Source organism: Pelodiscus sinensis, chromosome 3 (genome assembly GCF_052426305.1).
Source record: "Pelodiscus sinensis isolate ZL-2025 chromosome 3, ASM5242630v1, whole genome shotgun sequence".
NCBI lineage: Eukaryota > Metazoa > Chordata > Testudines > Trionychidae > Pelodiscus > Pelodiscus sinensis.
In genome coordinates, this window is record NC_143054.1 from 129,339,239 (window position 1) to 129,363,646 (window position 24,408).

General features: G+C 39.7%; 1 protein-coding gene across 1 annotated transcript in view; it reads right to left on the minus strand.

Annotated features, from left to right (window-relative positions):
* Positions 1-2,230: 2,230 nt before the first annotated feature.
* The window catches only part of ERO1B (endoplasmic reticulum oxidoreductase 1 beta), a 50,308-nt gene continuing 28,130 nt past the window's right edge, over positions 2,231-24,408 (minus strand). The window contains exons 6-16 of the mRNA XM_075924806.2: positions 21,968-22,041; positions 17,835-17,955; positions 17,696-17,742; positions 16,300-16,311; positions 13,575-13,601; positions 11,565-11,657; positions 11,128-11,374; positions 9,955-10,024; positions 7,320-7,406; positions 5,196-5,329; positions 2,231-4,503 (exon numbers count right to left, since the gene is read on the minus strand). Coding sequence (XP_075780921.1) covers positions 4,443-4,503; positions 5,196-5,329; positions 7,320-7,406; positions 9,955-10,024; positions 11,128-11,374; positions 11,565-11,657; positions 13,575-13,601; positions 16,300-16,311; positions 17,696-17,742; positions 17,835-17,955; positions 21,968-22,041 — 973 coding nt within the window. The 3' untranslated portion in view covers positions 2,231-4,442. The remainder of the gene's footprint in view (positions 4,504-5,195; positions 5,330-7,319; positions 7,407-9,954; positions 10,025-11,127; positions 11,375-11,564; positions 11,658-13,574; positions 13,602-16,299; positions 16,312-17,695; positions 17,743-17,834; positions 17,956-21,967; positions 22,042-24,408) is intronic.

The following is a 24,408-nucleotide window of genomic DNA, read 5'->3' on the forward strand; positions in this document are numbered from 1 at the left end:
AAATTTAGATGCACTGCACATCCTGGGACTGCAAAGTGCTGAGGTTTAGGTGTTGTAGATATTTTTGCTTATTAACAGTCTACAGTACTTACAATGTATTAAAACCATTACTTAGAAAAAACACAACACAATAAAAGTCAGATGTAAGATAGACTTTCCACTTCCAACCATTAGAACACAATTCTAGAAAGCATAGTACAGTGTGGCATTTCATGCAGATACAGTAATGAATTTAACAAATATACTGACATGCAAATTATTTTGGTAAATGTTTTTCCCATTTCAGTCTGTTGTTTGTGTTTGTTTACAAAGTTCATATCTTCACCTCAGGCACTGGAATACCAAATTCAACCAGAGTGTCTAACTTTCAAAATGTACAGACAAAGCTTTTTACTGTCCCATTTAAATGGAAGAAAAAATTTAAGGTTTTTTTTTTCTTTACATGTTCTTACAATCTGTCTATCATCTACAATAGGGAACATATTTTTGTTTTGAAGCTAACGGCAGGCAAGACCAGTGTTGACAAGCCAGTCCTAATCAGCATTTACCTGCAATCTAAAATAGTTTACAATTCGTGAGTATCAATGCAACACTCATTTTTAGTCAAAAGCGAGTCTTAGTTGTTAAAATTTAAATGAATGTAGAAAGAACTATGTCATCTGATTCACATGGCAAAACTTCATAAGCAACACATTTAAAGAATGTACATCAAATATAGTTAAAAAGGTATGACAGAGGACAGTTGTTTCAACTAGTTTATATATAACTCTAATACAGAGACTCTCAAACTGTAATCCATGGACCACCAGTTGTCTGCAAGCTCCATTCTGGTGATCTGTTGATACTCCCTTTAAAGGTATGCACCTGGGCAGCCATACACAAGAGAATGAAGAATTGCCTACATAATTAGTGTCTCACTGATGCAGCTCTACTGATTTAGGTACCTGAACCCTGGACCTTGACATGTAAGGTGAGATGGTGGCATTGAGGAGGTTCAGTGGGGGGCACTGGGGTGAGAAAAGGGGTGGAGGGAATTTGGGACATTCAAGGCTGCAACAGCCACAGAAAAGAGGCAACTAGCTGCAGCTCCACAGCTGTGGAAGCTGGGGGAGAGATGGTCCTCCTTCCCAGTCAGAGCTCTGTGGCAGGGGAGAGATCCCTACTGATACTAAAATATGAATTGTGTGCTTGTATTTGTACAACAGAAAAGTGACATTAAGGTTTTTTTTTTTTTTATATGGCACTTTTATCCAAAGAACTTTACAATAGTTAGCTAACAGCACAAACAGCATTTGGAAAGATCATGAAGTGATCTGATGAGACCCTCAGCAATTTTCAAGTGATCCAGGAAAAAAAAAAGAAAAAAAAAAGAGAACCACCGTCTTATAAAAATTAAAATGTACTTGCTAGGTTATTGAGAAGGTGAATTCCATCTTCCAATGCCACAGAAATCTCTCAGGCAGAATTCTAAGGTTCATTTATCCTCTGTGTTACCCAGCCACATGTAGGAATAGAGGAAATAAACTCTGTTTTTTACAGCTCCCATAGCCTTATGTAGATTATGGCTATGGGTATGAGGGTAGATTAGCAGCAATAAGATCCCTTATCCCATCCCATACGAGCAAGTGGATGAAGTGGGTACAGAGCAACGGTGCCAATGTCCATAAACATTGGCCAAACTCTGGTGGAGGAAAAGAAGAGTACAGCCGCTCCTAGAGTTATGACCACCTTCACTTACGACCATCCACACTTACAACCAAAACAGTTGTAAATGCACATCCAAGTTATGAACAGCAATCCGCACTTACGAACAGCGCGGTCGCCATGTAACTCTATGGGATCCAAGTTACGAACACTTCGAATTATGGCCAAGTCTTTGGTCTGTAACTCGTTCGTAACTCGGGGAGCGGGCAGTAATTTATACCCCCAAAAGGGATTGAAGCACTTTCCTTTCCAAGCAAGGAAAAAACATGAGCTGAAAATGTAACAAGGTTTAACTCTTTTCAGGAGCTAATTTGCTATGCAGCTAATTTATGTTGATTTTAATATAACAAAAAAGATGCCTATTCATGGATAGGCCCTAGTAACACATCATTAACTCTGCAATTAAATCTCATGTGTGCACCACCCCTCACTTGAGCCTAAGGACTCAACTCTAGCCCTTAATGATTAATCCAAAAGCCAAGAGAATGACAAAAAGGTTAATAATGGCATGTGTCTCATTCAGCTATAGTAAGTCAGTAAAAATATATATTTTATTGCTTAGTGGCTGAGAACTAAAAATATTGGCGATTAGCGGGCAAGGAAACCCTACATTAACATTTTGAGGTTCTCATCAGTTTACTCTATTACTGCCACCATATGTCTATTGAGTTATACCATTTTTATGCAAGGATAAATAATAATGTAAAATGACTGAATATCAGCTTCAATGCTAATTCATTTATCAGAAACTAAAATGAGTTATTTAGTTTTCACTAGTTTGATTCCAAAGTAAAAATTAAGAGAAGGAGAACCTTTTTCCTTTTTAATCAAATGGAAGTGGTAGTAGTTTTGCTTATGGGCTAGGAGGCTTACAAGAAGAACACAGTACATATAGCACTTTCAATGTTTCCCCCTCTCTAAACTGTAAAAAGCAATATTATGCAATCTAACACACCTTAACATGACCAATAGTTATAATACTATAAGCTCCATAAACAATAAGACTGGGTAAGATTTGATAGAATGAGAAAGATTTAAGAGCACTTTTTATTTATTCCGTGAAGATTGTTTTAAGTTTAAAAGTAAAATATGGAATGGACATATCTATATATTGTTCCAGCATTACGCACATTCATACTGCACTCAGACAATCTCATTAAATATTACATTTACCACAGCTTAAGTATGCTGTACAAAAATACTATTTATATTTATCACTTCAGTTTTAAATGTAAACCACTGTTGGTTGCTATTGGTCAGTAGTACTTTCTGAAACCTGATGAAGGCAATTAACAATCAATTTACATAAGATGCATTATAATGTACCCGTTTCATTAAATACATTGAATATATTTTTGAAGAAGATATGGTTAGGGATTGCATAGATAAAATATTAAATGTCAACATGTTTTGCCTTAAAATATATTTTAAAAGTTTATCAAAACAAGCTGGGTTTTTTTTGCACTGAACTTTTCATATAGCTCAACAAACAATCCCCTTTAAATCCAATCCATGCTTTATCCATTCTTAAAGCATTTCTGCTGTCCCAAGAAAGAAAGAAGTGCGATTTTAACTTTTTGTAATGCTAAAAACACTTCCTGAAGTCTGATCCTGTGGATTCTATGGGAGGAGACGAAAATGTGAAGGCCTGAGGGCATGTTTGACCAAAGAAGGCAGTGCTTCATTAACAATCCCCTGTGGTAGACCAAGGTTGCAGAGTTAGGCCTTGTCTACACTTACTGCTGTGAGGATCGATCTCCTGTGGGTTGACTTAGTGAGTCTAGTAAAAACCCACTAAATCAACTGCTGTTCGTGCACCCATTGACTCCAGTACTTCACTGCAGCAAGAAAAGTAAGGGAAGTCAACGAGAGAGATTCTCCCATTGACCCCCTCCAGTGGGGATGCTGATGTAAGTTGAACTATGGTATGTCGACACCTATGGTATTTACATAGCTGGAGTTGTGTACTTTAGTTTGACATTGCCCGTTAGGGTACACCCGGCCTTAGGCTCTAGAGGAATCATTTTCATCCTTATTCTGTCGGTGAGAAGGCAGTTATGACAATGTGTGAGTGTGCATGTGAGTATCAAGAAAGTTTAAAAACAAGATAATGGTGAAAAACAGTTGGCATCAACGAGGTGCCAAGGACCTCAAAGCACAAAATAAAGCTTCCATTAATTAAGTTTCCATTGTTTACAGTTATTCCATATAGGAAATAAAGTGAAAACTGAAGAAAAACAAAAAATAAAAGAAGGGATTTTCTTCTATGTCAGTTAGAATCAAGCAGTGACTATTCCCTTTCCCTTACAATATTCTGATGGACAATATTTAAAAGGAAAAACACTTTTTTTGTTTGAAGCAGTGCAAGTTTGTTCACATCAGTATTGCAGTTAAGATACAGGGATAGTAATTTAATGTCAAACAATTATCCTTGAATCAAAGACAACAGTGAAATAAAGAAAATTTATATAAAATGGCAATGCAACTGAAGAATGACTGGAGACAAACTTGACAGACAGGAGATCAGCATAATTTACATGTTTAAAAACTATACATTTCATTCATAAATATCTTTAATTAATAACCAATCCTATTTTAAACATAAATATTCAAGTTGATATCTGAAATGTTAATTTTTGTTAAATCGATTTTCCACACAAGTCCTGTAAGGATTGATTTCTTTTTGCTTGATGCAGTCATTTAATGGTCATCACTACTTGGATGTGTAAAAACCGTCATTACCTAGTACGTTGTAATAAAAGTTTAAAATTCTGCAACTCTTTTATACTTGTGGAAAGCCTGTAAAACAAACACCCCCCCCCCCCAGTGTATTAGTATATGTTGAAAACAGCCAAGATAAATGGAAGAAAAAATTGCAGTGTTTGCTCAAGAGCAGTAACTAGAGATTTAAATAATTTGAAACTAACATTTCTCAAAAAATCTGCCTTATAAGACACTCAACTCTATTTAAGTGAGAGGTTAGAAGGATTTCAAAATAATTTCCTTACTTCATTATTTTATTTAAAAGATGATCAAATCTGCTAAAGCAAAGTTCCAGTGCAAAAGTGCATGGAAGGTATCACTTCTGCACTTGTGCCGCATTTTTCACGTGTGCACAAAGCGCATTGCTACTAAGAAAAAAGCTTCACTTATAGCATTCCTGGCTCAGAAAGAAAAAGGAAATATCAGAAATATCATGATAAAGCTTGAAGAGATTCAAAGCCGAAATTTCTCAACTTAATTTCTGATAACTAGGTACTTGGATATTTATCCAAATATGAACATTTTGAGACTTGTCATCGTCACTACCTCAAATAGTTAGCCACAAGGTGTTAGTGATACTTATACATTTACTTCTCTTCCTCCTCCACTTCCCCCCAAAAAAATGTCATCTCAAAAGTATCTATTTTTTCCCCCCAATTTTATTAACAATAAACCATAAAATCTGTAGTCTGTAGGTTAGGTACCCTTTTTGTTTGAAGGTAACTTACCTTCCAAATGCATTTACGAGAGCAACTATTTCTTGACGTGTGAGTTGAAAACCTTTTGATGGGCTATTCTCAGGAAGGTTCTGAATCTCTTTTTCAGAGAATAAAATCTTGAGAGCAGTTCCTAAACCTTGAGTCTAAAAGAAATTGCAGAATTATTTAACTATTAATAAAACGGTATCGTTTACCCTTGCAAAATTTCCAAGAGAAATGTACTTGTTCAGGCATAAATCTAGTCTACAGACAACACTCTACTTTCCTCTTTAATGCCTGAAAATGTTCCCACATGTATTAGTACACATCTAACAATGTGCATGCACTCCCCCAATTATATACCAAGTTCACCCTCTGTCTCTTATGCACACCCCCCAGGTTCAAATTTATGAATCTCTTCCCATCACCATCAAATTTTATATCTTACCTCTCCCTAGCCACTTCCTTCCAAATTCAAGGGTTCTTCTCTGCCACACCAAATCTACTATGATAAAGGGGCAGCTCTTCAGTGCTGCTAAAGCCACTTCAGCCCCTTTCCCCTAATGAGGCATCCTCATGACTGCCTCAAAAACCTCTCCCCCACCAAACAAGTTTTGCTCCACTGTCAGTATTATTAAGTTAGCCTTTGCAGGGAAAGGTTTCTGCTTTTACTTCTCTCTGTGGCTACGTCTACACTGGCCACAATTTCCAGAAAAGGGATGCAAATCAGGTGAGTCAGGATAGGGAAATCCGCGGGGGATTTAAATATCCCCCGCGGATTTAAATAAACATGTCCGCCGCTTTTTTCCCGACTTGGGGAAAAGCCGGAAAAAAAGCGTCTAGACTGGCACGATCCTCCAGAATAAAGCCCTTTTCCGGAGGATCTCTTATTCCTACTTCGAAGTAGGTATAAGAGATCCCCCGGAAAAGGGCTTTATTCTGGAGGATCGCGCCAGTCTAGATGCTTTTTTTCCGGCTTCCCAAGCTGGAAAAAAAGCGGCGGACATGTTTATTTAAATCTACGGGGGATATTTAAATCCCCCGCGGATTTCCCTATCCTGACTTACCTGATTTGTATCCCTTTTCCGGAAATTGTGGCCAGTGTAGACGTAGCCCTAGTGCCTAGAAAGTCACTACTAGAGATTCTGAAGAGTGCTAAAGTGCCCATTATCTTCTATTCCCCCCACTTAGATGGCCTGGGGAAGCATCCCCTTATAGCTGTCCCCTTCGGGATAGTAGGAATGTGTACCTGGCTTCAATTGGACTCTCATGAGGAGAAAAAGGGTAATAGAAGCACAGGAAAGCCAGTGAGGGGGAAGGGAGTCCTAACGAATTAGCAAAGGCCATTGAATTTGCTCTTCCACTTATTTTGCTGAAAGAGGCTGAATGGAGCTTTTATGTGCCTTGTGGTATGATGCCAGCTACTGCTCTGATAGTATTGGTTATTCTTAGTTCACATTTTAGAGACTCTAACACTCAGCACTAGTAATGTTAGATTCTTCTTTTAATTAAAATTAAATCTGCAGAAATCAAGACTCTGAAAGCGTTGCCAACTCCTGCAATTTTATTGAGAGTCTAGTAACATTTGGCTTATCTTTAAGCTGCAGTTTCTGAAGGCTAAAGAATACATGCTAACCTCAGCTTGCATTTAAAAAAAGGTTCTGACACTTATGGTTGCAGAGAGAAGTGTGAAATCATGAAGTGCGGAGGACACCCTAAAGAGGCAGAAAATAGAAAGCACAGACAGCAGTATTCTTAAGCCAATCTGATGATTTCTGAATGCATGTAGATAGCAATACTACATTTGTTATACATGCCAAGAAATCTTTCTATACCCTGTTTGCAAAAGGAGATTTTACAAGGTTAATTTACTACATATTAGACCACAGTCTGATGATGGTAATAAAAGTCATCACTCATGAAATTTTGCCTTTGAGGTTTCCTGAAAATTGTGTTTCATAACATTGGGCTCCTATACATCTTTATCAGCAAAATAACTATAGCAAATGCTAATAGTTTCTAGAACTTCTTTTGAACATGAACTATAGATTTGAATAATAGCACATGTATACAGAGAACTGAACAGTAACAGCCCATAAATTTCTACATTCCCAAAAAAGATATGCATACACAGGAAATCAAAATACAACCTACCTGCAGTTTGCCCCATAATCTACATTTATCGCATCCAACACAATCCATTATGCGGGATATATTTTTGAAATGCAATCTGAATTCTTCCTAATAAACACAAAAAAAGTTTCATGCTAAGTTAAGCTTTTAAAAGGAGTCTTGTATTTTATCAATTTAGCAAGAAGCAGGCTTCCTAATTTACTATTCTGGAAATCTAAAGAATTCTGGTTGATGTTATGAAGCAGTTATGAAATAAAATTGCATCATATAATGTCTCTACATGGATGGGGAGTTCCTTAATTGCTAACAAGAGCTATAGCATGTCTCTGCCAGATCAGAGATAATTGTAAATGATTTAACATTAATGTTTGCCTATCAGGAAGAAATACCTTGGGACAATGAGTTGGCTAAAGTTAAGAGAAGCGGCCTCCTCTAACTTCTCTGTAAGGAGTATAAAGTAGAAAATCCTCAGTAGCAGAAGGAAGAAACCAGATGTTGCTAAGGGACATAAGAAATTCACAAAGCAAGATATGAAGCTTTGAGCAAGAAAGAGGGGCATATTTTTGTAGCAAGGGTGACCTGTTTATCTGTGGGACAAGTAAATGTCAGGAAAAGCTAGGTTACCTAGAGCAGGAGATGGGCTATAAGACTCTGCAGAGGGACTGGGATTTGAGCAGAAAGCTCCTGGACACCTAGAGAACTTTAAACGCCAAAGAACACTCCAGACTGGGAAACTGAGGAAAGCCTATGTGTGTTTGCTTTCAATATCACATGCCCCTAATAATGTAAATTGTAAAACATGTGGCTGCAATTATGGGAAAGGGCAAGGTATGCAACGTGGGAACTGTGATCAGTAGTCTCAGGGGCAAGGCAGTTGGACAGCAAGGTCCCAGCAGAAGATCTGCAGCCTGAGTGTGTGCCTACAGATACCAACCGATCAGGTTCAAGCATCTGAAAAAGCACACAGGACTCAGTAAGGTGGGCTGCACACACAACATCCAGTTAAATATCCAGTTACAGAGAGGTCTACCATGTGTGTGTCAAGTATTATTACTGAGATGAGGAAATGGGGAAAACAAGATTAGGAATAACAACTCCAATTCACTAAATATATTTCATGTAAAGAATTACAAAACAGATGGTCAGCAGAAAATATGAATATGCAGCTAACTGTATGTCACAGTGTAAGTAGACAGCCTGTCAACTCACTTGAGACAAAATTAGTAGAGAACACAAATAGAATCCATATCTACCCAGCATTTTATCAAGTTAGTAGCTGCTGGGCCTAACTAATTTTCTGACTGCTCTAATAGCTTTGTACACATCCCCTGTTTAAAAAATCACCACAATATAACTGAAACAATCATATGATGAACATATGTTCACTAATTCAGTGATCCGCGTTTCTGCCTCAACTAACAATATGGTGTGGGTAAATCAAATCTGAACAAAAGGCCAAACAATACTTTAATGCAGTTAATTTACTAGTCAATGGAATTTCCACCGACTAGTTGATAGGCACTTCTGCATTCCTTCTTTGAAATGTACAGGAGCCCCTATTGGGGCTCCTGTACATTTCAAAGGAGGAATGTGGAACTCCGCGTGCAGCCAGGAGCCAGCAGGACTTCCTGCTGGCCCCAGGCTGCACACGGTATGCCAGCTTTGAAATGCACAAGAGCCCCCAGCGAGGACTGTTGTGCATTTCAAAGCAGAAGCATCTGCATGGCGTTTGGGGTCAGCAGGAGTCCCCCACTGACCCCGGGCTCCATGTTGCGCTGCCGGTTTGCAATGCCACGCGGAGCTGGGGTCAGCTTGAGACTCCCCAGCTGATCCCGGATTCCACAAAAATGCCGCAGGGAGCCTGGGGTCAGCTAGGGAGTTCCCAGCTGACTCTGGGCTCCACGTGGCACTGCCGCTTTACACTGAGGTGGCATTTCAAAGGGGCAGTGCGCCACATGGAGCCTGGGGTCAGCTCCATGCGGTGCTGCCCCTTTGAAATGCTGCCAAGATGTTTCAAACAGAGCCTGGGCTCGGGCGGCACTGCTTCTTTGAAGTAACCCCTCTCCCCCAACCTTTGCTGCCTCTATATAATAGAGGCAGCAAGGGGGGAAGGGAGGGAGAAATCGACTGGACTATTGACTAGTCCTTAACATCCTTAAGATTAATCAGCTGCCTCTAGGAATCAAAGTTTCCTATAATGAAAATCACACTTAAGTTTGTTCAGAACTGTATTATACCTTGATTAAAGACAAGATAATGCCTTATGGGAAATATCCTATTTAAAAAATTATACTGTTTCTATTACTAATACTGATTTCATATATTTATCTTGCCGCAGTATTTGTGTGTCAGAGCAATGCACTCCAGTAGAGATTTCAGTCTGCCAGGCTGAGGATACAAGAGCAAAGCAATATGTAGGCAGCATTAAAAATCATTTTTTGATTTGTCACAATCTTCTTTATTGCCAAGCAGATGAAATTAGATCAATTTGTTAGAGGTTTATCTAAGTAATGTTCTTTTACAAGGTCATCCTTTCTCTGCATCTACTCCAGTTACACTCCTGTGAAAGCTTATTACAAGTTTGGTTACATAAGTAAATAATATCCTGGATTTTAATAATTAAAAACGTACATTAAGGATGTGTTTATGACTTTACCTTTAAAGATTTGGCCCCTTTTTTATCTCCTGCAAACATTGACTTCTCATCAAAGTGCATTGGAAAGGATCTGCTCAAACAGAAAATTATAAAGAAAAATCAGCATACACTACAATTTATCATCTATCTTTACAGTATCACTCTACTATTTTATAATTACTCGGAAGTTTCTAGTTCATTTAAGATATGATACAAGAGCCTGTGCAGCTGGTGCTGATTAATGCAAATGCATACTATGAACATAGTAAATCACAAAGCCCCCCCCCCATCAAAATCTTTTTCCATATGTGAAGTGTGCATTAATCCGTATTAATATATAGCCTAAAATATCTTAGGCTACATCTACTCTACAGCCTGGATCAACACTCAGAGACTGATTCACTGACGATCAATTTAGTGGGTTTAGTTAAGAGAAGCCCAATTAACCAGAGATCACTTTTCCATTTACCCTGTTACTCTACCCTAGACAAGAAGAGTAAGGGAAGTAGATGGGAGAGTTTCTCTCCCCAACCCCCCCGCAGTGCAGATTCCGTGCTAACTCAAATTAAGGTACAGTGACTCCAGTTACATTATTCATGTAGCTGGAGTTGCATAGCTTAAGTTGACTTTCTGTTGTAATGTAGACGCAACCTAGATTTAGGTAATGAATAGCAATGTGAGCTTTTCCAATGCAAAGCAAAATGAAAGAGAAGGCTGAGTCACATAACAGAAGTGTAAAGGAGGTGACTTGCAGCAATGAAAATATGGGTTAGGTGGTTAGGGAAATCCCAAGTAGCAGTCAGAGTAGGAGAGGAAATTGAGAAACAGGGGATAACCTACTTGTGAAAACTGGGTTAAGCAGCAGGCTCTTTGCTAATGATTAGATGCTACATTTTTCTAATTTTCAACATAATTATGTATATTTTATATTCAACACCAACAAATCTATTTTGAACAACACATGGAAAAATGAGGGTCGGATTTTTAAAATGTTTCTTACTGGCTCTAACAAGAAACCTTTTCTCCTCCTTTTGTTTTTAAGCCCCTCCTTTTTTCCAATTCACCCTTCCAACTCATTTCCTCATTAATTTGTCCATCATTTTCTTTATCTGGCTTCCCCAAACCTATTAACCCAAAAGTCACTTCTTTTCCTGGAAGATTCCTGAAATACTAATGTAAAATCTCATGTCTCACTTTGTATCTCTGAAGATGTCTAGTAAGAGGGTTTTAGAGTCAGCATCCTCTTGGACATTTCCAGTGTAAAGGTCTACAACTGAACGCTCAAAGTACGGTGCAACTTTTGACAAAGCACGCAGCTCAATCAAATATAAGAAATATAAATTCTTTAGCCTTCTTGGTCCTTCTCCTTTTGTTTCAAGAGGGTCAAAGCGATGAATAAATTCCTTGACATTATGTCCCCAACGAGGCTTCCCCCAGGTTTCTAAGCAAAGAAGGGAAAGATGAATTTTCATTATAGCCAAACACACAGACTGCACAAATACACAAACTGTGTTTCCAACATACACACATCTGATAGGCTTCACACACCCCTCCACACACAAACAAATATTTCCAATGACCATTTAAGATGACAAATATTTTCAGAGTTCTTACATAAAAATATAAATTACCTTCAAGAAGATAATTTGCACACAGATGTAAATTGATGCTAACATGAAGTCCAGAAATGAGCTTATAGAATACTCTTTTCTCCAGACAAAGACCTGGTTAGAAATGATTATTAGAAACAGTATTAATATTAAAAATAATGTTCAGCAAAAATGTGATGAACAATGCAAATCTTGCATCTTTTAGCGTTAAGACTTAGAATTAATGAAAATGCCACATATTTAGTGTCATTTAAAAAATGCTTATTGTTTTCAGTCAGAATAGTTAAAATCTCAAAACTACCATCACAGTCAGGTCCTCTCCCTGGCTCTTTCTCCATAACAAACACACTTGTTCATTAGTGTAAGGCTTTTGTCAGCACCCAGAAAGGAGCATTTAAGTATTTGGTAAAAAAGTCCGGAGCAAAATTCCCATGCAAAAACAAAACAAAACGTGTCATGTTTATATAGTTGGGTGAAACAGATTGGAAATTATCTATTTAGGCCTCAACAGCTACAGAGACAATTATAGTGGTGACCATCCAGAAAGTTAAAACAAAAAAAATTAACCTAATGGTCACTGATATCCGCAATTGATATTTTATGCACAAATTTAGAAGAAACATTTGAATCTGCTTTTTGGTCTCAGGCACAAAAGCACAAAAATGGCAAGAGTAAAACAAATACGTTGAGAAAACTAGCCAAAATAAATGCAACTTAGTAGTGGAAGACTCAAGGCTACTTTTTAACTATAATAACGTAAAAATAAAGTTACGTAAGAAAAACTAAGAAAAAAAGGGCAGAAAAACAAGATTAAAAGCAGTTTCCTGGTACAATAAGGAGAACAATTTTATCACAAAAAAGGTGATGATCCAGGCATATGTCCAAACACCGTAGGGCATGATCACTGACACCACGTATGAGGTGGTTTAATTGAAAAGCTCTATAGTTACTCAGTGAGCTGAAGACCCAAAAGATGATGTTTAGTTCAAATATTAGAAAATTGAAACAAAATACTGAAGATATTTGAGGGACCAAAATCAAATTAAAGAGGGAAAAATGGTGAAGTATAAGTATTCACTGGGAAGCAAATCAGAAAATTTTTTTGAGGAATAATCTGAAGATGACAGTAGTGGTTGCATGACACACAAGAAAATACAGGACAACACAGTAATAGATGGCTGTAAGAAAAGGACATAGAATCACTTACAGAAGAAGGGGGCTAGAAGAAAATATGCTAAAGTCAAATTAACTAAAAAACATGTTTTCTGAGGTCAATAAGCAGAGTTTTCCCCAGCTTAGAGAAAGCAAACTGCTATGTATGCTATCTCTGAATGTTCTGGAAGAAGGGGTCACGGAATCTTAACTCTGTAGTTCTGCTTTTCATGAGGAATAACGCTATTCTAGAACTTGTAAGTCTGAAATAACGTTAGCGTGAATGCCGTTTGAACTAATTTGAACTAACTGGCCTCTGGGAGGGCTCATACAGCTCCCCAGAGTGCTTCCTGGCGCTTCGAGTCAGAGGTAATGTGTCCACGTTAACAGAGCCTGCCTCTGACTACTTTTGATTCTTCCCCATACTGAGGACACTGAACTTCATATTTGTAAAACTAGGTGCCCAGAAGTCGAACTTAGTAAATTCAAAATAATTGCATAGTGTAGACATGGCCTTCGACACTAACAAAAATATGTATATAATATCATGAGCTTCTGTGAGCAAAACCCACTTTGTCAGATGATGAGTTGGAGAGGGTTTTGCTCCCAAAATGATACTACTTGTATTTTTGTTAGTCTGCAAGGTGCCACAGGACTTCTTGCTGTTTTTAAAGTTACAGATAAACACAACCACCCCTTTGAGTCTGATTCATTAGGAAACAGTTACAGACTTTGAGGTGAAGACATACACACACTCCAGGCACCAACCAAATACGATTGACAGTGAGTAGAGGTAAGAAATTGGGAAATAATACTGGTTTGTTTTTTTTCTAATGCAACTAACATTAATTTTAGGCATCATACCAACTTTTCTTTTACCTTCTAGCCATGTGTAGAAAGATTCTCCTGAAAATAAACAAACATACAGTAAACCCATCAGTGTTCATCTGTAAAAATTAACATATTTCATGTGTAAGACGTGCACTGTATATTCTGAGGTCAGGAGCTTCAGGAAGAGCATGCTTTGGAGCAATACCATCAAAATTAAGTTGAGTTAACTAATTCCCTTCTTCCTGCAAGAAAGGGAATTATTCTAATTGTCAGAAACAAAACTGAAGAATAAAGGTAAAACTGTACTAATATATTGGGGAATCCATTTGTGGACAGTACCAAAGAAAGAAATAAAATCCACATGAGACAGTTTTCCAATAACACTTCTAAGGTACAAGTTCATTCCTAACTCTGGGTAGCAACTGATTGATTCATGTCCTGAAGCTTAAGAATTGAGATTTTCTAATTTTTAGTTTAGCTAGCATAAAGATGATATTTTTAGTTCTATAAACATGAGATCTGTATGACTTTGGAGTAGTTTCCCCCCCCCCCCCATCCCCCTCAGTGGTTTATAGCAGAGCTTTTTCAGAGTTTAATTATACATTGTATAAAACAGTATCACAGTTTTAATTTTGTTGCCTTCTAATTTAGTTGATTGTTACCTGGCTCTTGTATTAGGAAAAAAACAGGCCTGAATGACCTACACAACACCATTCATAAAGCTGGTCAGAACTGTTCATATATGTTCAAAAGGCATTTTTATTTATAGAACTTGCACTAAAACGGACTTTCTGAACTATATGAAAATTGTGGAAAGTTTTCATATCTTAAAATAATTCTATTTTCCCTATCAAATTGAAAAAAAAAAATCACCTCCCAGATCCCCCCTTCATTTTTCACTCAATTTGCCAATGATGTAAAAGCAAAACAGAAGTGGGGGACCCAAAAATGAAATCTCAAAAATTGTATCTAACATGTGTTTCATTTCATTAGTGAAAAATTAAGATTTCTCCAAAATGTTTTAAGGAAGAATCTTATTTTTGAGCAGCCCACACCACTTATTATTTCACACACAACAACTCCACTTGTTTCCTTTGCAAACTAATTTTCCTAATGTTTTTACTCTTTGCTAATATGAAAGTCTCCTAGTGTCTTTAATAGTTTTCCACTTATTTTCTCTGGGTCATTGCTATTTCTACTTCAGGTTGAGCCTCAGGTGTTCCAGGACCAGAGGGGCCTGGCGGAGAGCTAGTGGGGACCCTGCGAAGTAGCTGAAGCCCAGTAGTGGGGCTGTCCTCTGGTGGCAAAACCGGAAGCCCAGCAGCAAGGCTGCAGCCTGGAGGCAATACTACCCAGCGGGGTCGGGAGACACCGGGGCTGCCTGGTGGTGGGGCCAGGAACCCGGTAGTGGGGTTGCCCTGTCGCAGCACAACCAGAAGCCTGGCAGACCTGCTGCTGCCTAACGGTGCATCTGCCCAATGGGACTGGGAAGCAGTGGGGCTGAGAGCTGACTGCAGGGCTGCCTAGTGACAGGGCCAGGAGTAGCGCTGCCACCTGGCTGAAGTGAGGTGGGCAATGGTGGTAGGAGGGCAGAAATGACCTCTCCTGGTCTGGCAAAATCCCTCATCCGGGACTTGTCAGTTCCTGAGGGTGCCAGACCAGGAAGGTCCAACCTGTCTATAAGGGTATGTCTACACTACGCCGCTAGTTCGAACTAGCGGGGTAATGTATGCATACCGAACTTGCTAATGAAGCCCGGGATTTGAATTTCCCGGGCTTCATTAGCATAAAGCCGGCGCCGCCATTTTTAAAAGCCGGCTAGTGCGAACCCCGTGCCGCGCGGCTACACGCGGCACGGGCTAAATAGTTCGAACTACGTAGCCATTCCGAACTATCTGTACTCCTCGTAGTTCGAACTATCTAGCCTGTGCCGCGTGTAGCCGCGCGGCACGGGGTTCACACTAGCCGGCTTTTAAAAATGGCGGCGCCGGCTTTATGCTAATGAAGCCCGGGAAATTCAAATCCCGGGCTTCATTAGCAAGTTCGGTATGCATACATTACCCCGCTAGTTCGAACTAGCGGCGTAGTGTAGACATCACCCCATTTCAAAAATTAGGGTGATCAAAATTCACCACAGTCTTCAAGTTAAGAGTGTAACCACTGATTTATACACTAGCATATTTTCAACATTTTCAAACCCTTTCTTGACAGTTGAAAATTTTGATTATACTGTGCAGATGTTCATAGAGCTGTCCACAAGGACCCGTAGATCTTTTTAGAAATCAGCTATCAAAGCATTTCTTATCATACACTGGAAAAAAGAGGGGGACAAAAATACCCTCACCTATAAAGAAGCTGTCCAGGTTAAAAAAAAAAAGCTTTTATTTTCCTCTAATAAAATAAAAATATTACATCTGCTATCAACGGAAAAGAGGAGATACTCCAAGCACTATGCAATTCAGCCCCAAAAGATTTTCATTGAATGCTTTGTAATCTTTCCTTTTCTCACCTTCAATCTTCTTGCTAGTCATTTATTCCAGCAGCAAATCAATAAATATTTATATGGGGAAAAGACAGATGAATAAGCTATATAATGAGGGCAACTATCTTGCCTCTTTTTAGCCTCACTGGTTGAATGAGTCAAAATTATTTCTTCTTTAGAATGGTGAGGCAGTTTATGCAACAAGTAAATAATCACAGCTACCAAAGTAACATCCACTATAACTCCTACTATATATTTAATTATTATTGAGAATGTATTAATCAGTCTTACCTTCGTCCTCCCCTGGAAAAAAAGAAAAGAAAAAAATTGTATATAAAAAAATCTAGGAACATTAGAAAAAAAATTCTTCCACCCTATATGGAAAATGACATATATCCTGATACACAGATATTAAAGATGCAATAAATGCTTCTTTGGTTCATGTCAGGAAACTTACAAATAGCTTTTGTTTGAGCTACAGCCTATGTGCTTGGAGAAATTACAGGATGAGCTCCTATGGCCTGTGTCATGTAGAAGGTCTGAGTAAATGTGTAAATGGCCCTTTCTTGACCTTATAATCATTTAAGTGTACATGTTACATTATAAAACATGCTTAACATTTTAAATATAATTAGCATAGTACATCATTCAAATATACTTACAGCTGCCAATTGTTAATAACATCACTGTACTATGAGGACGACAGCTATGTTTTTAATTAAGACAAATTAAAACACACAGAAGGAAGTACTAGCAGGAGTAACAGACTCCTCCTGCATTGATGCAGATAAGATATAGGGCTATACTATGTTATTTTTTAAACTGATTACAATAGTGACATTTAAAAACAAAGTCTGGTTACAATTTCGTCCATGGTCCTCATTTACAGCAAAATGAGTCTTCCTTCATTTCCAGCATCCAAAGTCTGTTTTTGAATGTTTCATTGTTCTGGGAACTAAGGCAACTGTCAGTAGGGAAACTGAAGACTTCAATTTGGATTCATTGAGAAAATAAACACTAACTTATTTTCATTTGGAATTTTTAAAACCTAAATTCTGTTAGCAGAAAATGTGCCTACTTAACACTGCTTTTTAAACTTCCATCTTTAAGATACATCTTTCCCATGAAGCTTATGGAGCCCACTTTGCACAGTAGTGAAATGAACGTACGGTCACGAAAGCTCAGTTTATGACAAACTTGACTATGAAACAAAAGTTGTTACTGTGCATTGTGTTCGCCAATAAACATATTGAAGTGACAAAATTAGATGTACCAGGAAAAAAACTCAAATACAAGATCTGACTTATTAGGATACTGGGGTAAGGTTCTAACTCCCACCCATTTTCATATGTGCTTTTGACTCTCGTCTTATAACATTTACAGATGTGCTTTAAATTTGCACAGAAGTAGTCCTGTTGACTTTAATGAGATTATTGACATGTATAATATTAAGCATGTATGCAATTTAACATGATCAGAGTACTATTTTTTTAAACTAATTACGTTTTTGATACTGTAGGGACAATTTTTGTATTTCATGATCTAGTTTTTATCACTTTATATGGCACTAAGTGAACAACTGATGATACAACAGCATAGGACAGTATTTATGTCATCTGGACTGGAAACTTTACCAAGTTTGCCTTTGAAAGCATTTTAATAAGTACAAAGTAGTTAAGAGACTCACCCCTGCTGGGTGCCAATGGATTTAAAGGACGATAGACAGATCGAGGCCTGAAAAAAAGTTAAAAAATAAATGATTTTTGTATTTTGAAGAAATGCTACTGTTCAAAGTATAAACTGTATTTTCCTCCCTCCCCAGTTACTTGAAGCAGTTTTCTTCATAGATGCTGTTCCACACTCTCCATGCAGATGGTCCTTTGTATCCAGTGTAACGTTCTGGATTCAGCAGCAAATCCACATACTGTGCATCTGGAGATCGTTCATCTAAACAGGAAACCCTTTGTTACATATCCTAACCGATCACTTTAAAAGGACTTGAATTTCACAAAAATAAGTTATACAGAACTAAATTAAAGTGAGATCTGACATAAATACTTATCCTCCAATGTGATTTTAAACACTAGTATAGATATCCTGTATATATTATTCAGTACTATACACTTTAAAGATCTGCTTCACTCTATACAGATTCTTGTACTGCTCTCATTACTGTAGCAGCTGAGTACCTTTAAGTAGGGCACTATACAGGCAGTCCCCGGGTTACGTACAAGATAGGGACTGTAGGTTTGTTCTTAAGTTGATTTTGTATGTAAGTCGGAACTGGTACATATTGTAGGGGAAACTCTAGCCAAACATATTTTTTTTAGTTTTGGATAGCATAGGGAAAGGTTAACTCCCCTCTAATGTTTGTTTTGCTGTCTGTTCCCCTGTTCAGAAGATTTCACATCTATTTCTGTCCCTGTGACAAACTCAGGACTAAAGGAGTAACTCATCAAATACCAAACAGCTCTGCACCATGCTTTGAGCTAATAGCTTTATTTCCACACACCACCCAGGGTTCTAGGAGGAGGGTCCTTTTTTTGCTAACACAATGAGGCCAGCACTTTGTTTGTTTTGGTGGAGTCTTTGTTTGCCCAGGGAGCCCAGCATGTATAGGGGGAGGAGGGGCGGAGAGGCTGCTTTTGTCTGCTGTTCGGCAGCCTGTTGCTCAGGGGAGGGGACAGCCTGTTGCTGGCGGGGGGGAGGGGGGAGGCGTGCAGGATGCGAGGCGGGGGGGGGGGGGCAGCGGGAGTGGGGAGGCACTTTTCCTCTGCCCGGCAGCTCTGCGGGATCCCTGTCCCTGTGGCCAGCTGCTGCAGGCAGAGGCCAGTTGGAGCCGGCCGAAGAGGAGGAGGAGGTGGATTCTAGGACCCAGGTGAGCGAGCCCCGGGGACGCTGCTGCGCTCTGGGAGCCCGGCATGTATAGAGGGGAGGAGGGGCAGAGAGGCTGCTTTTGTCTGTTCCGCAGCCTGTTGCTCAGGGGAGGGGGCAGCCTGTTGCTGGCAGGGGGGTGGAGGGGCAGCGGGCGTGGGGAGGCACTTTTCCTCTGCCCGGCAGCTCTGCGGGACCCCAGTCGGAGCCGGCCCGAGGAGGAGGAGGATCCTAGGACCCAGGTGAGCGAGCCCCGGGAATGCTGCTGCGCATGTGCGGGAGTTGCCTCACCCCGTTCGTATCTAGGGATCCGACGTAAGTCGGATCCACGTAAGTCGGGGACTGCCTGTACAACAAGACTAACATGTAGCATGAGTGGTACTCTTGTATTGTTTTTAAGAGAAGACTTGTGTATGCAAGTATAGTGTTTTATCTTTTTAAACATCATGCGTGCTTCTATGTATTTACAGTGGAGAAGGTGGTGAGGTGAGGTCAGTGGTAGTCCTTTGCTCCTGTGGGAGTTTGCGTCACAGATTGTGACTATTGTAAATATTAGCTCGAATCCTGAAAACACGTATGCTCTAGCTTAAAAGTTAAGCATGCAAATGGTCCCACTGACTTCAATAGGACTACTCAGATGCTTATAGATTAGCACATCAACTTGTTTTCAGGATTAGGGTTCTATGTTAACAAATAACACTAAATGATAAAAACAAGACTGTCCAATGTTCAACTTCTTCTAAAAATCTGTGGTTAATTTTATAAAGTTATGATTGCTTTTATAAGTTGTAGTTATCACATTTTATTAATTAGCTAAAATAAATTTGTAAGATTTATTTTCAGATGCTTTAGTCAAAAATTTCAATGCTGCTAACTAGAAATATATTTTACAGTGCATTAAAGAATGTTCTTTTACTTAAGCCAGAAAAAGCTATAAATCACAACAGAGCATTTTAATCGCTCTCCTTTTCTCAACTTATATTATTTAAGTTCAACATGAATTCAAAAGGACTGCATTGAAATAGATTTTTCAGTGGTTTTTTTTAAATCAACTGTGAAAGATAACTTGGGAGTAGTATTTCAGTTTTTAAAATAAGTAAAAACTGGAAACAATGACAAATAAAATAAATCTGATTTGAAATGTCAAAAACTGCAACCTAATGTCAAGACTGTGTCCCTTAATCTATGACAAAAGTATGCCAGAGAAGCACCTGTGCACTTACTTTTGTAATACTGAATGATGAGCAACCATAGTAGAAAGTAAAAGTTACTAGCAATGAAAAAAGAATGCCATCAGAACAACAGTTAAGAGTCACTCAAGAAGGGGTCAAAAGGCTTGGGAAGGTGAACAGGCAAGGTGCATGCAGTAGGCAGAAACGATGAAAGGAGGAAGAAAAGTTTATGCAGACTATGAGTTCTAGAACTACAATCTCCTTTCCATAAAAATCCACACAAGCCAGAAAATGTTTTATGTGCTCTATAGTTTTATCTGTATCATTCTTAAATAAGTTAACTAAAATAAGCTACAATAATCATAACTACTACAGCATTTAGCAGAAACAACAGCCATGTTCTCAGATGAAGATAAATGTAAAAACCAGACCAATTTTTACTTATCAAAAGGAAAAGAGAATAACTTCAATCCAGGGACAAGGAAAAAAAGCCAGGCTGTGAAGAAACAAGTTCTTTCCATGCTCAATTTCTGAAGGTTAGCCAAGGGAATTAATTATACTCTTAGTCGTTTATTGACACAACAAAAGACAAGAAACCGAAAAATGAACAACTAGCCTCAGATCAGCTGGCTTGTAGGGCCCATGGTGCAAGGCTAAAAACAGGAGCATAAATATTTGGGTCTAACTCAGAGACTCTCTCTGTTCGCCAGGTTTCAAAGCCCAGGATCTAGCACAAGCCCAAATATCTACACTTCTATTCTTAGCCATATAGAATGAGCACTGGGGCACAAGTCAGTTTACACTAGGCTCTAACACTTCCAGGAAGTTTGTTTTTGCTTGTTTTGCTGTTTAGACATAGGTTCAAGCAATCAGGTTTATGCTTGCCCCAGTGTGGAAGGAGGATTTTGGCATCTTCAACAGTTAGTTATGCACAGTTTCATTTGCATGTCCATAAAACACACACCAGATGTCAGTACTAATTGAAAACTAGCTCCCTATGGCCCTAGATTTTGTTTTTTTCCTCTCTTATGAGCTTTCCTTCTACACGAGATGGTATTAGACTTTTATTCAGCATGCTAGCTGGAGTCACTTGCTGTTGGTCGGGGCAGGCGGTGGAGTCCTACCAGGGGTGCCCCGTGTGAGCGGTGGGAGCGAGCACAGGACCTAGTATGAGCAGAGCAGCCTAGCTCGCACCTGGGGCTGCAGGTGCAGTGGGGGGCAACAACCCCACCGCCCATCCCGAAACTTTTGCCCCACTACCTGCCGCACCAGGAGCTGCGCCGGGGGCTCCCCTCTCCTGTGGGCCACAGTGAGCAGGTGCTGGGCTCCCCGTCACACGACCAGTAAGCTGCGCCACATCCCAGGCTGCTCCCAGCACCGCCGCCACCTCCCTATTGGGCTCGCCCCCCTGCGCCTGTAACCACCCCCTAGCGGCAGCCGTGAGCTCCAGCCCGCCGCTCGGCAACCCTCAGCCGCCAGAAGGGAGGGGCAGGACCAGGGCCAAATGACATCACGGGAGGGAGGGAGGAAGGGGCTCCCCCACCCCAGACGTGCCTGTGAAGTGGAACAGCCTGGTAGAGGCGAGTGAGGCAGCTGCCGCTCGGAGCACTGCCCTGCCCTGCCCCTCAAGCCTCTGCCACTGGCCTTAGTGATTGTCCCCACCACTTCTCCGGGGAAGCCACTTCTCCCCACACTGCCAAAAGTACCTTAAAACCTTCTCCTGGAGGAAAAGTTATCCCATGCAAAGTCTGGATGCAGTAGCGCTTATAGTGCCCAAGTTATTAGCACACAAACATTCTCCTTTATATATTAATCAATCATTAAGTCATCGGTAAAACACCTTTAAACTTATTTACTGACAGAGTAAAGCAAACATGTTTTAAAAAGTTATTCACTTCCATATTTATTTTTACCATCAAGTTCACAAAAATGGTCCTGTGAATCATCATATCTTGCCCAGTCAATGAAAGCCTCTTTACTTTGGTTACTGAGAAAGAGAGAAAATAAATACAGTTAATTGAATTTGACCTGTAAAAACATTTTTATTTTTTAAATTTATCCATGAAGCATGTCAAAAATAAGCAGTCAAATCTACATAAATTAATTTTGAATACAGAGAATTGATGGTAGGCCAAATCTCTGATTTTAAATTTAAAATGATTACATCCAAAACACTGGAACATATCAATGAGTTATTGCCTGTTAGATATGTGTTAATTTATCCCAAGGGAAAGAACACAAATGATTGTGTTCAAACTTACAACACCCTTTTCATGCCAAGCTGGAGCATAAATCTAATCTGTGCTAGCTTCCCACACACTAAGTGCCATGCGGCCATACTTCTGTGCACTAAATGTTTCCCTAGTACACTTTAGTCTACTGTGCATTGAAATAGGTGTAGGTTAAAGCAAACTAAGGAACTTTCAGTATGTGTGTGTGTGTTGGGGGGAGGGGGGGAGCGCAGTAGACACAAGCTTGCCAAGAACTATGTGTTTGAATAGACAAGCCTTTATATACTGTAGAAGAAACCCTGCGTTGGTAAAAGGTGAATGTAGGTCTTTGATCTCCTCTGCCCCATCTCTAACAACAGATTCTACAGTACAATAGGAGACAAGCCAATGATCTTTATTCTTCTTATAGGAGGATCCTCTTTGGGTTCTCCCCCCCCCTCCCCCGCCCCAAGAAATTAATCATCACACTTCCCTAACTCTTCCTCTCCAATGACCTTTTTAGTATTTGTAATAAACTCAAATCTTTGGGTCTTGAGCTTTAGCAAACAATGGTAAGCCGTTTATTTACTACAGCATTTCAAAACCAAACCCCAAATAAACTACCTCTGACAGCAACCATGTGGTATCTTGGGAAGTAATGAACAAATTCCTTCAATCACCCACTCTTTTTGGCCAAGTTAACCCAAACTCAGTTTCACAAACCTAGAGCCCAGTTCAACAAGATCCATGGATCACTCTACCCCTGCCCTCCCTGCACTTTTGGAGACAGCAGGAAGAACCTGAATGTGTATCACGTGGAGAGAAGATCTATTCCTAGGAGCCCCCCCATTCTCAAGGCATAGAACAGAAATCCTGGGCCCCTGGACCAGATGTGGAGGGCTGGCTGAGGGCTGCCAGAAGGGGCAGTATGGGGGCCTAGCCTCCCCCATCCAGCCCCTCAGCACTGCCCAGCCTGCTCCGCCCAGAATTCCTGTGGCAATTTAAAGGACCTGGGTAATTGCCTCTTTTGCCCCGTCGGTAGCCCTGGGTGCCTAACACTGCTGCTGTCCCAGTGTGGTGTCACCACATGGGTGCAGAGCTGGACCATGGGTGACAGCTGACACACACAAACTGTCACCACTATCGTGATTTAACAGCAGTTGGGAGCCCCATACAGCCCAGGGCTTCCCCACTACTGCTACCACAATTTAAACTGCCGCAATTTAAAAGCAGCAGGAAACTACACCCAACCACTGCCATCACTACTGCAGCTGAAGTGGCACCCAGGAGCTCCAGGCCTTTTTAAGTTGCTCAGACACCTTGGCAATTGTCCCATTTGCCCTCCCCTGTTGGAAGCCATGCCCCTCTAGTCAACTTCCTGTATTTTTCAAGCAGGCAACCTCATTTTGATTAAATTCAGCCAAACAGACAGAATATAGGAGCCATTAAATGGTGTACTACTGGTTTTGCATGGGAGGCCAATACCTTCTGGCCTCCCCATAACTGCTCTTTAATTATCTTCCTGTTCTCTCCCCAACTAAATGTTCATTCTCCATGTTCCCAAGAAGCATACTAATCTCTGCATACATGCCAGCTGCCCACTCTCTCAACTCCATGAGATTTAGAAAGCATTTCACATTCTCTTTAACTTTGTTTTTCTTGGGGGGAAAAAAAGTCAGACAGTCCAGTTTGGCTCTTTCTTCTTCAGAGAGGCAGAGACAGACAGAGAGGGGCTGATATTTTTTTTTAAATAAAAGCTGCAACTTAAGAATCTTACTAGTCTTCTGATTTACTATAGCTTACACTGAACTTCCCGATACCAACATTCTTAAGATGTTGTTCTTAAGAAGAAACGTAAACATTTTATAAGTCAGATTTAACTAGCCAAAACTGGGCCCCGAAAGTAGTAGGTCTCTGCTAGGAAAAGACTCTAAAGTGTTTCTTATCCTTCTATCTCTTTTGGGAGGATGGGTATTACAAAATATCAAAACATTATATTCTGAAACTGTTTACGCACTCAGTTTTTAAGTGGGCTCTAACTTAAGAACCTCTTACCCAAATCATTTTGAGCACCATAGAAAAGTATTTTCTTATTTCAAATCAAATCTATTTCTGTTTTATTTCAATTGGTTTGCAAGGATGCA